At 40.7% G+C, this 14,708-nt stretch overlaps 1 protein-coding gene across 4 annotated transcripts in view; it reads right to left on the bottom strand.

Annotated features, from left to right (window-relative positions):
- UNC5D (unc-5 netrin receptor D) overlaps positions 1-13,979 on the bottom strand; it is a 313,430-nt gene extending 299,451 nt beyond the window's left edge. For all 4 annotated transcript variants that reach the window (XM_054019320.1, XM_054019319.1, XM_054019317.1 and 1 more), the window contains exon 1: positions 13,684-13,979. In XM_054019320.1, the coding sequence (XP_053875295.1) occupies positions 13,684-13,780 (97 nt within the window). In that variant the 5' untranslated portion in view covers positions 13,781-13,979. The remainder of the gene's footprint in view (positions 1-13,683) is intronic.
- Between the last annotated feature and the right edge of the window lie 729 nt (positions 13,980-14,708).

Raw genomic sequence — 14,708 nt, forward strand, 5'->3', positions numbered from 1 at the left:
CACTTCACTCACGCTTGTCCCTGCTCCACAACCTCTGCTGGATTTATCAACACATCCCTCCTTCCCCAGTTGGGAAACTTAATCCCCCACAGAGCAAGTTTTGATGCTCTTAACTTAATGATTTAATATCACACAAAGAGTGAAGCAAACCTCTTAAAAACTGCCATTTAGATTCTTCAAAAGGGGGTTTTATTTATGTATAGCACTTGCGTACACACACACACACACACCAACTAAGGGGGGGAAATATCAAGCAGGCAAAGTCCTCTTTTCCAGGAGAGGCTCAATTTCTCTTGTTAAGCTGCTTTGGAGGTTAAGTATGAAAGGCCTAGATGAAGAAACTTTGTAAGTTGCATGATAGTGCAGCAGGTGCAACACAGGCACAATATAACGTGAGCATCGGTTGGCTGTTATTTGTTTCCATCCTGACAAGTGCACCTTTTCTCTCCACAGGATCAAGGAGACTATAACTATAACTGACACTCCGAAGGCAAAAATTTACTCAAGAATAGCGCTGCTGAGTTACTGATGGTTATGATTTCATTCACAGGGGTTACAAGTTGGCAAATCACTGCCGAAATGGCTTGCAGCAGTGTTCTGAATTCAGCTCCCGCACATTCATTTTGGGTGTGTGTGGATGAGGTGGATGAGGAAAAGAAGAGGCAGAGAGATTTCACAATACAGTTTTTGGGACAAGAATGATTTTCAGCCTTCGGAAAGAAGCTCCCTTACCTCTCCACCACCTCTGCAAAAGAAGCTAGAGAATATTTATGGAACATGTTTTCTTGACAGCACTTTCAAAAAGTATAAAAGATAGAGCAGTCAGTTTTCTGCACTCTCCTCTTTCACTAAAGTTGCTACTGCCCTTTGAAAATATGAAAGCACTCAAGAGCTTTCATATTTTCAAAGGGTAAAAGTGCTAAAGAGCACTCCTGTATTTCAAACACACAGAGAAATCAGTTCACATCTGCTGAAATTGTTCACTCAGAAAAGGTAAAAACAGCTAGACATGTCACTTAGTTACAGAGTCTACCTTATTTTGAAGGGATGAGGGACAAGAGCTGAGAGCACAGTGGTCACCATTTACCACATTTTATGAGGCCCTTCTGTATACCACAGCTGCAGAATCCACCAGGAAATCTACCCCTATACAGCATTCATTACCTTTTCACATTTAAAGCTTTCACCTCAAAAAGTAGTGATTAGAAATAACAGCGCTCATGAAAGATGCTGGATGAAACAATACTGGAGACTGAAGACTTCCAGTTAACCACAGAACAGAAACAGCACCTAGAACGTCGTTGGTTTTCAATAGTCACGTAATACAAGTCAAACATATGGACAGCGGTACTGCAATGCTTTGTCACAACTGACCTGAGGGAGGTTTATTCCCTATTCATATTCAATCTTTGGCCTCTGATCAGCTCTCTAGTGCTTTCAGCACAGTGCTAAATGCAGTGGTAATATCAGCCCACTAGGACATGGGCTGAAACCATCATCTCATTTCAGAGAGAACCAAATAAGCATCAAATGGTAACAAAGTTCAGTCATTACCCAGGACTCAAACTTGCCTCAAACCTTCTTCTAAAATGGCCTGACCTTCCAGGTGCGCCGCAGAAGGAATGACATGGTTTTGGGGGAAGCTTAAAGGTATGTTTGGGTAGGTGAGGTCAGGGAGGGGAAAAGGGCACTTAATTTGTTGTTTTTTATTTATTAGCTGGCTTAGTGGATTCATTATTTGATGCTAGGTGATCACCATTCACAATTGTGCATGTAATTGTTAGGCCACTGGGAGCTTGGTAAGGGCATTTGTGTGTGTTATTTAAATCTAAAGAACTAATACATTAAAAATACTGAGTTAGACTCTATCTGAAGTCAGAAAGGTTCTCTATCCATTACATTTCCACCTCCTTCCTCCCCATAGAGCATTCAATTTCATCTAGTCAGAGAATGTGCTGTGTGGATTTTCTAGGAGATAACTGGATGTTTAAAACTATTTCAGTCCCCATTGTAGTCCCTAGAAAGAGATCCATTGACTTCAGTGAGTCCCAAAGAATTCTGACACTGATTTCAATGGGAGCAGGATCAGACCTGTAATGAGCAGAATATCAGTTTTGTTCTATTCCTGCTTTTTCAATCCCATGCTATTTCCTGAAAAAGGGGAGGCAGGAATTGGCTGGTGCATAATTTGTGGGATGTGCAACTCTAGTAATTAGCTTGAGCTGTTAAAAGGTTACATTTCCCTACAGCTCAAAAAAAAAAAAATAAAGCTCTCCACAATTGTTATGAAGTGTTATAGAAGCAAAGAATGGAACTAGCATTCAGACAATTAAAGCAAAGTTATTGATCGTAACAAAAGTCAAGGTAGCCCATTAACAAGCCCCAGATTCAATCGAAATATAGCAGGAATATTTAAATTGTAGTATAAATTAGATCTGTAACAATCTTTATAGGAATGGGCAAGTCAAGTAGCAAAGTTATCTTTGGAAAAAATCTATTAGCACTAATGGAGCGATAATCCTTTTAGATTCATTGATGCTGACAGATTAAATACTTTCAATTCATTTTTTATTTGGTTAGCTCATTTGACATTGGATAAGTCCTAGATTCTATATTACAGTGTGAACAGCAGGAGCTTTTCTGTTACTGTGACAAAACCGTGTATTACTGGCATGTTTTCTGCGGGGTACCAAGTAGTATCCTGTAGGTATGGGTAATACTACACACTGCTCCCAAAAGGCAACTGGAGTAGACAAATTTGTTTTAATCTTGAAAATAGAAACACTGTGGCTCAAAGGTTAGAATAAAATTACTGACTTTGCTTCTGATATTAGAGAGGCTGCAAAAGGAAAAATAAGAACAAATATTACAAAAGAATGTGTGAGTGTGTTTAAACACATACAAACACTCCCTGTAATAAGGGGTTGATATGAGTGGTCAGCCTCACTTTAGGACAGTGGTTCTCAACCAGGGATAGGCCTACCCCGGGGGTATGCAGAGGTCTTCCAGGTGCATTGTCAACTCATCTAGACACAGTATTTGCCTAGATTTACAACAGGCTTCAGGAATAGACTCAATGTGGAGAAAAAACTTAATTGTTGCTGTTGCTTCACTGCCTCCTAGAATGACAAGGCTCAAAAGTGAAAAGAGGCTCAAGAATCACACTGAAATGGAAGTATAATATGTATGTTCCAATCAATTTATTTTATAATTATATGGCAAAAAGGAGAAAGAAAGCAATATTTCAGTCACCTTTTAGGGGAGGTAAAACTTGGGGTAAGCAAGACAAATCAGACTCCTGAAAGGGGTACAAGTAGTCTGGAAAGGTTGAGAACCACTGCTTCAGGAGATGAGGAAGTCACTTTCTCTGTCTCCAATAGCAGAGTTAGTTGGGGGGGAAAAAATGATGAAATGTTTGTCTGTTGAAAAAATGCTGTTTCAGCAAAAACAAAATGTTTTGCAGAAACATTTCTAGAGAAAGAAACTCACTCCAGAATAGCCTGGTGGTTAAAGCATCTCTGCTCCAGAATAGCCAGTAGCCTGGCACTCACCTAGGATGTGGAAGACCCAGGTTCAAGTGCCAGTGCCTAATCAGACAGTGCAGGGACTCGAACTTCAAAGTGTTTTGCAAAACAGAGTTGTAGTTTTCTGCCCAGCCCTATCCAATAGAACCTAGGGTTCACTTAACATAGAACTAACCCTTGTTAAATGGAGCTGTGCTGACTTCACCAGGTGAGGGTCTGGTCCATTGGGTCTAACAGGATTTCACTGTTTCCCAACAACATAATACACAGTAAATTATAGCAATTTTCCAAACAAATCCAATTTATGACAGCTACACAACCCATCTCTTATAAAAGACAATTTCTTTGTGTACCATATATGGGAGCTATCCAGTCTTAAATAATATGTAATATGCTGGGTAAAATAATTCAATTTCAGAATTAGAAGGATATTTTAATGTATCTATACAAATGTACTCAACTCTCAGAACTACATGATATGCACAGCAGTATCTGGAGCATTATCTGGAAGCTTTCAGTTAGAACATAGTGCTAAAGAGGGAAGGCATGCATTAAATATATGCACCACCTAGTGTCTTCAGAATGTCCACTGCATTCATTATTCAATTCTAGTACAGCACTCTGACAGGCAAAGTGTTGCTAAATGCTATCTAGAATTAAAGTTTAAACTCTAAGCAAACAGTTTACATTGTATATATTTATGCTAAAAGGAACAGAAACCAGTGTGTGTGTGTGTGTGTGTGTGTGTGTCACACACACACACACGAGTTCTGACAATATATGCACACAGTAAAGATCTCCTAAACTAGGGATTTTATACATAATATTTCAAGGGTAATGCCTATCCTCAGATTTACAGCAGTCTTGGTTTTGGCCTACTCCCAAGAAGTTATGAGGCATCTATCACCATAACAAGTGTCCATGACTTTATGATTGTGTAGATTGGACAGGATTTTATACAATAACTTGAATTCAATTTAGTAGAGCAAATTCATTTCTATAATACAATTTATTACTATAGAATGTGGTAGAAGAAGCGACTGAATAGTTGGTTCACAGTTAAAAACAATTCTCTCACTTAAGCTGTGTGTGCCTATTTTATGTTTATTCTCTGAAAGCATTAAAACAATTGATTTTTGCTGGCACAAATGCCCAGAAAAAAAATGTTAGTTTCACAAAGGCACTTTTACCAGATTAAAAAAAAGTTATACTTATCCAACTAGGGAACACAGTAATAGCATGACTTGCAACCAATCACAAGTAGGCAATTCAGCTCAGATTTTAATTGTTTGCATAGCAAGCTAAGTGAAATTCTCTCTCTCTGACTCACACCCACAAACATGAACCAATGGAAATCAAAAGATCTCATTCTGTCTGGGCATTCTCCAAACAGAAAGGCAAAATTCAAATAAAATATTCACTCAGAGTGAGATTTTCAAAATTGAAAAATTCACTGGGAGTTTGGCATCTAATTCCCTTAGGCTCCTTTAAAAGTCCCAGCTCTAACTTGCTTTGTCGCTTTTCTGAAAATCTCACCTTCAGCCCTTTACACTGATACACATACATACTCCTCAGGTGGAGGAGATGCAATGATGGATACAATAACCCATTCCCCCCAAATGCTTTCCCCCCACAAAGAAAAAGAAAAACACAGTCAACTGAAACAGTGAATTTACATTTCAGCTAATTGCAAGTTTGATACTGCCTCCTTAAATCAGATATCTGTTATCTGTTCCTCACAGTGTGGCACTGTTCCAGGTCACTTGGAATTAAGAGAAGACTGTGAAACTTCATTTTAAACTCAGATCAAATACCTGCTTTGGAGTCTTTTGTTTGTCATTCCTTTCCTCCTCCATAATTCTAATGAACAGCAATCAGGAGAAAGATTTTTGGAAGCTAACCTGCCCTTATCCTAAATTACAAATGTGAGGAACATTTTGCTGAAGTGAGCGAACATAGCCAGACATTTTTATATCAGCTACAAGAAGATCTACATTAGTCTGTTGATCAAAGAATGAAACATGTGCACACAATTTGAAGTGATGCCTTTTACTAAATGAAATAAGAAGATTGTCTCAGAGATGTGCAGGGATCAAAGAGGCAGAATCTCATATTTACTAGCTGGGTATTCTTTCAGACCTAGTGAACACTGGTCTTAATATGTACCTCCCAAATTAGAGAAAGAAGATGGAACATGTCAGCCTTATTCTGAGCACAGCACAAATGCATGCTTCTAGAGACTACATAATAGGCTAGGGGTCCAGAATTCTTTGCCCATGTTGCATCTTTGCATGTGTTTTGATGTATAAGTCCATATTCTGTATTGCAGACTAGAGCATATGCATGTATGCAAAGTGTAGACGTTAAGTTCTGAAGTTATGGCCTTATATAATGTAAATATTTTTTTTTTTTGTCCACACCAAGGACACACCTCAGCAAACACTTGTTAATATTTTCTCTCTCTCTCTCCGAGGAGAAAACTTTATTCAAATTTGGTTTCTGGGTTATCCCTTCTTTTAATCAAATCCTGTGTGACCACTTGACTCCTTACACACCAGTCTGAGGACTGGAGAGGTAGTGTTGGATGCAAGACTTTGATACAACTCTTTGATGCCCATTGGACTCCAGTTGTGGTACCCCTCAGAGCTGGAACTCTTTGCTTGAGCATAGAGGCAGACATTTTCCATTCCCCAAACTTGCTTTTAAGGTTTCTTTTCTACATTTTATCCAGTTCAATAGGAGTTTTGCTTTGAGTGTTTTATGGATTGTAAAGTGCCTTAGGATACGCAGCATGATAAGCATTTGAGAATAGGCAGATTGTGTTGTATCTTCTGAAGTTCTTGTCAAGCACAATTTAAGAGACTTTAATCTCTTGTTATGATAATACCCTAAAAGAAGCCACAATTTGATAACAAAACAAGTTGGATTGGGAGAAAAACAAAAGCTCACTAAGGAAGATTCTTATAAAAACATTTTTTTTTCTTTAAAGCTTTAGATCTTACAGCATGTTTAAAGAAACAATGAATGCTTTGATTTTTCGTTTGTTTGCAATGACCCAACATAGTTCTCTTGTGATTCTGCAGCGCTAGAAAGATTGTCATCCTAAACTTGAGGAAAAATAAGCAGCATTTAAAAAAAAAATTGGCTGTGTTAAAAAAACAAAAACTAAACACCACTTTTTCTCCCATTATTAATTTAAATGGAATTTTTCTGGATCCAATACAACTATTGTGTTACTATAGCACTTAGATTCCAACTGAGACCAAGGTCCCTTTTTGCTACATAAACTATGAGATCTTCTTATTGTGTATAAGTAGACAAAGGAAAGGTGGGGAAACAGGCACAAAGAGCCAAAGTCATTTGCCGAAGTAAGAGCTGGGAATAGATTCAGATCCCTATGAGTTCCAGCCCAGTTCCCTATCCACGCACTGCCTCCCTCGCCTTTGTCTGGGAAGATTTCCTAGTTGTGATATTGTTAGCATATGTTTTGCTTTCTCTCTAGAATTAGAGGTTAGGGGAGCTGTGCATTCATGAAAGGAACCAGACAGAAATCTTCTTTGTACACAGAAAGGATAGAGCCCAGGTAGCAGTAGTGAATGTTGCCACCATTGGTACTAAGACGGACTACTTTCCAAGCCTGGCTGTTTGTGGGCCTGTTTGATGAGGCCTCCGCTAAAAAGCTTTTTTCCAGCGATGGTGGTGGTTTTATGTGACATGGACATTTGCCCACCAGGAACTGAATTGAGCTGCCAACTCATTTCTTACAAGCCAGCCAGCCAGGCATTAGTTGGTAACTATGTTTGGTTACTACCAACCTTGGCAGGATGCAAAAAGATGAACTGCTGTTAGGGCATTCTATCTCCCCTTACCAATCCCCAAAGTCTTCCCATTCTAGGCTTGTTATTCTATCACCTGCAAATAATTCCTTTTTCGGGAAGGCTTTCAAAGGCACGAATGGGCAGTTAGGCAGCAAATTCCGATTGAAAGTCATGGGTTTCAGCACCTAATTCCCATTTGTGCATTTTAAAATATGCTCTACTAATAAAGAAAGCAATTAGTCAACAAATTATTAGTATCACATTAGCTCCTAGACACTCGAAGAAAGATAGGAGCACCATTGTCCTGGATGTTGCACAAACACATGGTAAGACAGGACCTGTCCCAAAGAGCTTGCCATCTAAATGGACCAGACAGACAAAGATAAGCCTTATTATTCCCATTTTACAGATGGGGTCGAGAGCCACATACAGAGATTAAGTAAAATGCTCAAGGTCACAGAGGGAGTTTGTGGCAGAGCTAAGAACTGAACTCATAACTCCTGAAGGCACTGCCATAACCACAAGATTATCCTTCTTCTCTAAAGGTAAGGCCTGCTAATAATTTATAAGTGATTAAGTTACATTTTGTTTCTCTAATCATAGTATTTCTATATATTGCTTTCTTTTTTGTTACTAAAAAAGTCATCTTATTAAAACAATCCAACCCAGGTTATAAATTGTGGAATAGACAGTAGAAGCAGCTAATAGACCCGTAAAGGCAGCCATGAGGACAATATTGACCAGCAGGTTTTTTCCCCCTCTGGTTTGATTCAAGAGAGGATTAGACATTTATGTAGATAGCGAGACATCAACAGCAATTCTAAGTAGAATTTTTTGTGGGGGAAGGGTAAGGGCATATTTGTTTACTTGTTTTGGAAAGAAGTTTCCCACATGGGGAAGTTCTTCCATAGCTGACTACTGCTGGATTTCTCCCAAGCATCTAGTACTCTTAGACAGGTCCCTCGACTGATTGTGGCAATTCCTGTTCTCCTACGTCACCAACATTACTAGATAGTTGGATGTCATTGAGATAGTTAGGAGGACAAAACCATCAATTGAAGTTAGATAAGTAAGTTTCAAAAGGTGAAATAATAAGTTTAGACTTGCTTATATTGTTAGCTGTTTTCATAATCTACTTGCAACATGCATTACAACGTAGTTTATTGTCTTCTAATGATCTGTAACAGACTATAAAAACAGCATACTTGCAAATATCCATTCTATATGGGTAAGCCAAATGATACACTGCGGCACAAAACAAGTTCTTTAAAAGTAGAAATGGAAAATGAAACCAGTTTCTACTTTCTATAAATGAATCCGACCATCTGCTCCATTACAACAGCAGCAACATCCAAAACAACAGAAACAGCAGCCTCTGGTGTTAAATTTCTGCTCTCAGTCTCAGACTCCACATTTCCTCAGAAAGCAGGACTAAAAATACAGAAAAGATACATCAAGTTGCCCTGCGGGATCCCTTGTACCGCAAGTAATTTTCCATCTCAGTATATGATACCATACTATTTGTATTTGCCGTCTGTAATTCACTGTGAAAGTACTATTATATTAGCAATTTTCATTCTGCATTAGTGAAAGTCCATCTAGGTCTGAAATTCAGTTATGGTATCAAGGAGGACATTTGTTTTCATAGCATGGTAAGCTCATGTCACCTCTTTAGAGCTATTCTTTGCATATGAAGAGACAGAAAATATATATCACCCAGCGCCTGTGAATAAATGATACACCAAGTAGCACATGCATATAAAAAAAAAAAAGAGACTAACTATAAAATCTCAGAACTAGGTTAGCACAAAGGAAGTGTTATGCTAGTTCTAATTACATTAATGGAACATTTCCACAGAAAGATGTCATCTAGTAAGCAAATATACAAATGGAGTTTATTTGCAGATCTGTGTGCCAATGACAGTATTATATGTAACACTTTGATTTGATGTTTGGCCACAGAGGAGGGAAGTTACTGTGCAGAGCTACACTGACCTACACTAAGTTGGAGGTAGTGTACTGTATTTTCTTTGAAAAGTAGTAATGTGAAAAAGTTCTTTGCTATGCAACCAGTGTGCTGTTAAAAAAAACAAACGCAATGGGCTGCATCTACCTACTGCATCTAGATATTAAAGTGATCACTGCCCTCTGATGTAAAGAATTAGAACCCACTCATGCTGGAAGAAATTCTGGCATTCTACAAGTGTAATCACACCACCCCACTAAAATTTCATGCACAATTTGTGGCAACATATTATCAGGAGGATAATGAATTGGGAAAGTTATCAAAGAGGGCAACAAGGATATGAGACGATGTCAGGAGTTTACTTGTAAGAAATATTAGAAAAAAAATCTAGATTTGCATTCATCAAGAAAAAGATGAAAGAAGATGGTCAAGTGGTCCAAATACAGAACTGGGACCAGGAATCTCGGCATTCTAGGCTCAGCTTTGATACAGAATCCTCTCTGTGGCCTCAGACAAGTCACTTTACCTCTCTGAACCTTAGTTTCCCAATCTATGAAATGGAACTAACATGTTACTATGAGTATACCAAGTGTGCATCGTTCTGAAGGATATAGCAAAAGCAGATATCAACTACTAAGTAAATATGGTGACATGAACAGAAACTGCAGGTGTTAGCTCAGGAACAATCTCTCTGCTCAGAAGATAATTTGTGTGAGAAACTGAATGAAGAGTGATAGACACACTCTTGAAAGGTATTACACACTGGAGTGCCCAAAAGATGGATGGACCATATGATCTTCTTTCCAACCTTAAGTCCATAAGCAGAATGCCCACGCAGAGGACTCCTTACATGACATATTCAGAACCAAATCACACAAATGGACCATAAATATTATCCACGATTATTTCCTTACATTTTGTATATTCCCCACATCAAAGGATTAGAATATTTCATGTACATCTAGACAACACATTCACCACATATGGACTTTAAAAAGATCAAACAAATCAGTATGTTGACACTGTGCGGATTCAATTAGCACTTGGCAGGTCAGAATATCCCCCCCCCACACACACACACACACTTTCAAGTTGTAAACTGTTAAATGTATTTTTAATAACCAAGACGCTTCATTCTCAGCAGGGTACTAGGTACAAAGAAATGAACCTCAGTGAGACTCTCCAGAAAACAACATACAAATAATATATTCCTTTCAAATGCAGAATCAAGCAGTTTTTTTAAACACCCACTCTACTTACTCTACCTGTTCAAAGAAGTGGAACTAGCCACAGCAATACAGTAATAAGCCTCAAATGAAATGCCATAGAGAACTGTTAGAGCTCCAATCCAGTGACTCCAAATACTTAGCAAATACTAAATAGAGTTCAGATGAACAATACCCCTATGAAACATGAGTCCCATTTACAAATGAGAGAAATTGAAGCAGACAGGTAAAATTAATTTGCCTAAGGTTACAGCAAATCAGTGGCATGGATGGGATTAGAACCCAGATCTCCTGACTACCAGTCCTCTACCTTAACTAGAAGACTATTACAAATGGAATTCAGTATTTGTGCCTTTTCCTAGCAAGCATTTCCTCTGGTTCCATCTCCAAGAGTGATATCCTCCAATAATTGTATTCTATTGCCTCACTGGTCCATAGAATCCTGGACAGTGTCTCAGCTATGCAACTATCTAGACTGCTGTTGTCCTCAGTTTTACACACGTATTACCAGACTTTTTAGACTGAAAACAGATATTGTTCCAATACTTTGTTGGCCACAGACCCACCCTTATTCCATTACATGGGTTAATGGTGCTCTTTATCTTCATAAAATCAGTAGCAATATGCAGTGGCTGTCATGCAGTACTGTAAATGCATAGGCACTATTTGAAGAAGAAGGAAAACACTTAATGATTCTTATTTAGAACAAAATGTACTTAGATCTAGCAATACCACCCAATGCATAGCCATGGGCTTTATAAACAAGACATTGAGAGAAGGATGTTTAATGTTTATATTTTGCAGGCATCTTTATATCAGATATGGGGATGGACACCAACTACAGTTTTCCATGCATCAATGAATTAATTACCAGGGAAATATTAGTGACTTTATGTCCCATTTTTCAAATTACCATTATCGCTCTGTACAATGGTTTATTGTAAAATAAAAGCCTGCAGCTATGCACACATTCATTCTAATAGACTTAAAATGCAATGCAAAGATTATCTGCAATCATTCCTTTTTGCTTTTAAGCCCTACTCAGAGTGAAACTCTGGAATACAATTTCTCTTAGAGCCACCTCTAAGACAACTTCATAAACCGTAATCTTATAGCTCAATGGGTCAGTAACTGGGGTTAACTGCTCCAGCTAAAGCTACAAGTAAACACTGTGCAGTATCAAAAAAATGAGAGACACTGCAGCCACTGAAGTGATTCTAAAAATACCTTGCCGTCCCTCATAATAATGTATAAAAACAATTGCACATTAGCCTGGTACCTAAAACATCCTGTATGGTACATTTTAATTAAGTAGCTGAAGCTTGTTTCTAGCAAGAGAGGACAGAAGAAGAGTTGGTCTGCTGCACATGACCCGTAGTGTGAAATTTCAAATGCTTAAAGGGGCCTGATCCTGTTACCATTGAAGACAATGGCAAAAACTCCCAGTGTTCAAAATGTGCAGGAGAAAGTCCTTAAGCCTCCCTTCACCCCACACTTTCTAATATTTCAGATTTAAATACACACATTTCCCCCAGGAACATATATAAATTACTATATTTACGTCGCATAGGGGTGAAAAAGTAGTTAAACTGCACTTTGTTGCCCTGTCACAGTCAATCCTGAAAACAAAAGTTCATTTTTTATGTATAGGAACTTTTGTCCCACGGCTCCTAAATACTACACTTCACCCAATTACACCAAAATCTTCCCACATATCCCCTCTGCAGACACCCTTATCTTTATACTAAAGAAATCATTTGGTTTTATTGGGGAATACCAGATGAGGCTGGACAGCTAAACACACAGGAACTATAACGAGATGTTATCAGTTACCTGCTAATGACTTATTTTATAAATACTAAAACAACAAAGTACATGGGAAAGAAAATGGAATGACGAACATAATACACATGGCAAGGATGGAGACCTACACAGACATTATTACTCCTACATAACAGACAGACTCAAGAGATTCCTTCAGGATCTATTCAGACAGCAACAGATTTTGATTACTCTAATCTGGAAAAGAAGCTGAACAACAACTGATGTATCAATCTCAAATAATTCCAAACAGTCAACAACAACAAAAGCCCCGCCAAAAAAACCACTAGCTTCCAACAGCAAATATTTTCCTTGAGAAGGATGGCAAACATGAACACACATCCCCCCCCCCCCCAAACACACTTGTGAGAAGTCCAGATATAATAGCGAAGGAGTCAAGGATTCCAGAGGCTGAGCAGTTGACATTCTTTGGCTAGTTGCTTGGTAGATTTTCTAATTGAAGTATTTTATCAGGCGGACGTTAAATAAAAATGTGGGAACGAGTGTGTACCAAAAATAAACATAGCCCAGACAGGAGTGTTATTTGACAAGTAATTAAGTTCTCATTGCTACAGAAGATTGTAAAGTAAGGCAGGAGGCTTAGGAATTTTGTCCAATGGGTACATTTTCACACACTGGAAATGTCCAAGGGACACTCGTGCTGTACCTTTCTCACCCACTTTAACAGGCTGGAGTTCTACCTGCTTATAAAACAAGCAGTCTTGTGGTAAGTCACCTATGTTCTCATTAAGGATTCGAACTACTGGCCACAATTTCCACTGCCATTCTCTGGCTCCCCCGCCCCCCCCCCCAAATGAACTCCTGGACACGATGTCCTGCAGCAGAACATGTTTTTTTTCTGAACCGCCCCCTCCCCACATGGGGTCTTTTTTCAAAACAGCCCATCCAATAGAGGTGCACCATAAAAACAAAAAGGGTGATCCCCGTTCAGTGCATGCAAAGAACTCCAGGTAGCAGACAGATATAAAGGTGCGACTGAATGGCAAGAGGAAGGGAGTAACCTCACCCTACCCTCTTTATTTTTGAAAGCTGGCTGAATAATTTTCCTTACATGCATCAAACGTACACACACATACGGAACAAAAAAAGAGGGGTTTCCTTGCGGTGCAGCCTGTGAGAATTAACTAAACCCAGGGCTGCCTAAGCAAACTTTGCATCCCCAGCTAGCCGGGGATGCAGTCAGCACCTAAGGAGGAGACAGCTCCCGGCTCAGTGCTCTTCCCACTCAACTCCGCAGTCACCTCCCTGGGACTGACGGTGGACGGGGCCCCCTTGCACCGTGTCTTGCTGTCTCGTCCCCCACTTACCTCTGAGGGCAGCAGCCCAGCTGCAGAGCTCCAGCAGGAAGAGCAGCCGCCTCCTCAGGCGTGCGGGACACCCTCCTCCTGCAGCCCGTATCCCCATGCTCTCTCCACACCTCCTTTCCCTCTTCTTCACTCCTGCTTTCCTTCCCCCGCCAAGGGGGATAATTTCCCGTCAGGCTCTCAGGGCTCGAGTGCCAGCCTGGGACTTGCCTCCCTTTTATTACTGAGCGCTGTCCTGGGAGGGGCTTTGAGGCTCCGGGGACTGGGGAGGGGGTCAGTGGGTGCCGGGAGCCCCCAGCCCTCAGCTCCCCAGCTCCTGCCTCTCGCCGGTCTCATTCCGCATCTCGCTGCTGCCAGGCGCCCGGCTCCAGACTAACCGGAGCAGCTGCGAGCCAGCATCCCTAATGAGCCCCCTCCCTCCCCCCTCCGCCGGCAGCCAATTAGGCCAGGACTGGGCGGGGCCTGGAGGCAGGACGACGACGACGCGGTACCCGGACCCAGGCACTAGTGAAGGGATGGAGCAGGTGCGCCCTGGCAGACAGGCGGGAGCAGGGACAGCTGCTGCCGCAGCAGAATGGGGTGATCTCCCCCCTGCTCCTTTCCTCCCCTCTTCCACATCTTTCCTCCCGTCCCCGTCCCTACTTGTATCGCTTTCCCCGTCCCCCTCCTCTCGAGCTGCTGCCCCGCCTGCTGGGAGAGGGGAGACGCGGCAGCTTCATCTTGCTCCCCCGAAACGTGACATCTCTTCCCCTTCGATCCTCTCTCCCTCGCCCCAGGCTTGTTCCGCTTCCTTGCCTTCCCAGCTATCCTCCTGCAAACCTCCTTTGCCCCCACCCCCACTTCTTTTCCAGTGATCACTCCTCAAGCTAAACCTTTCCCCAGACATACAGCGGGGGGGGGGCTGTTACACTGCTGGGGGCAACCTTCCGTCTCCCTTAGAGGAGTTTGGGATCCTTCTAATCCCCCCCCCCTTTTTTTAAGCCCTAAAGAACCTGTCTACCATTGAATCATGGTTGGGTGTGCGAGCG

The sequence above is a fragment of the Malaclemys terrapin genome, chromosome 2, assembly GCF_027887155.1.
Source record: "Malaclemys terrapin pileata isolate rMalTer1 chromosome 2, rMalTer1.hap1, whole genome shotgun sequence".
Lineage (NCBI taxonomy): Eukaryota > Metazoa > Chordata > Testudines > Emydidae > Malaclemys > Malaclemys terrapin.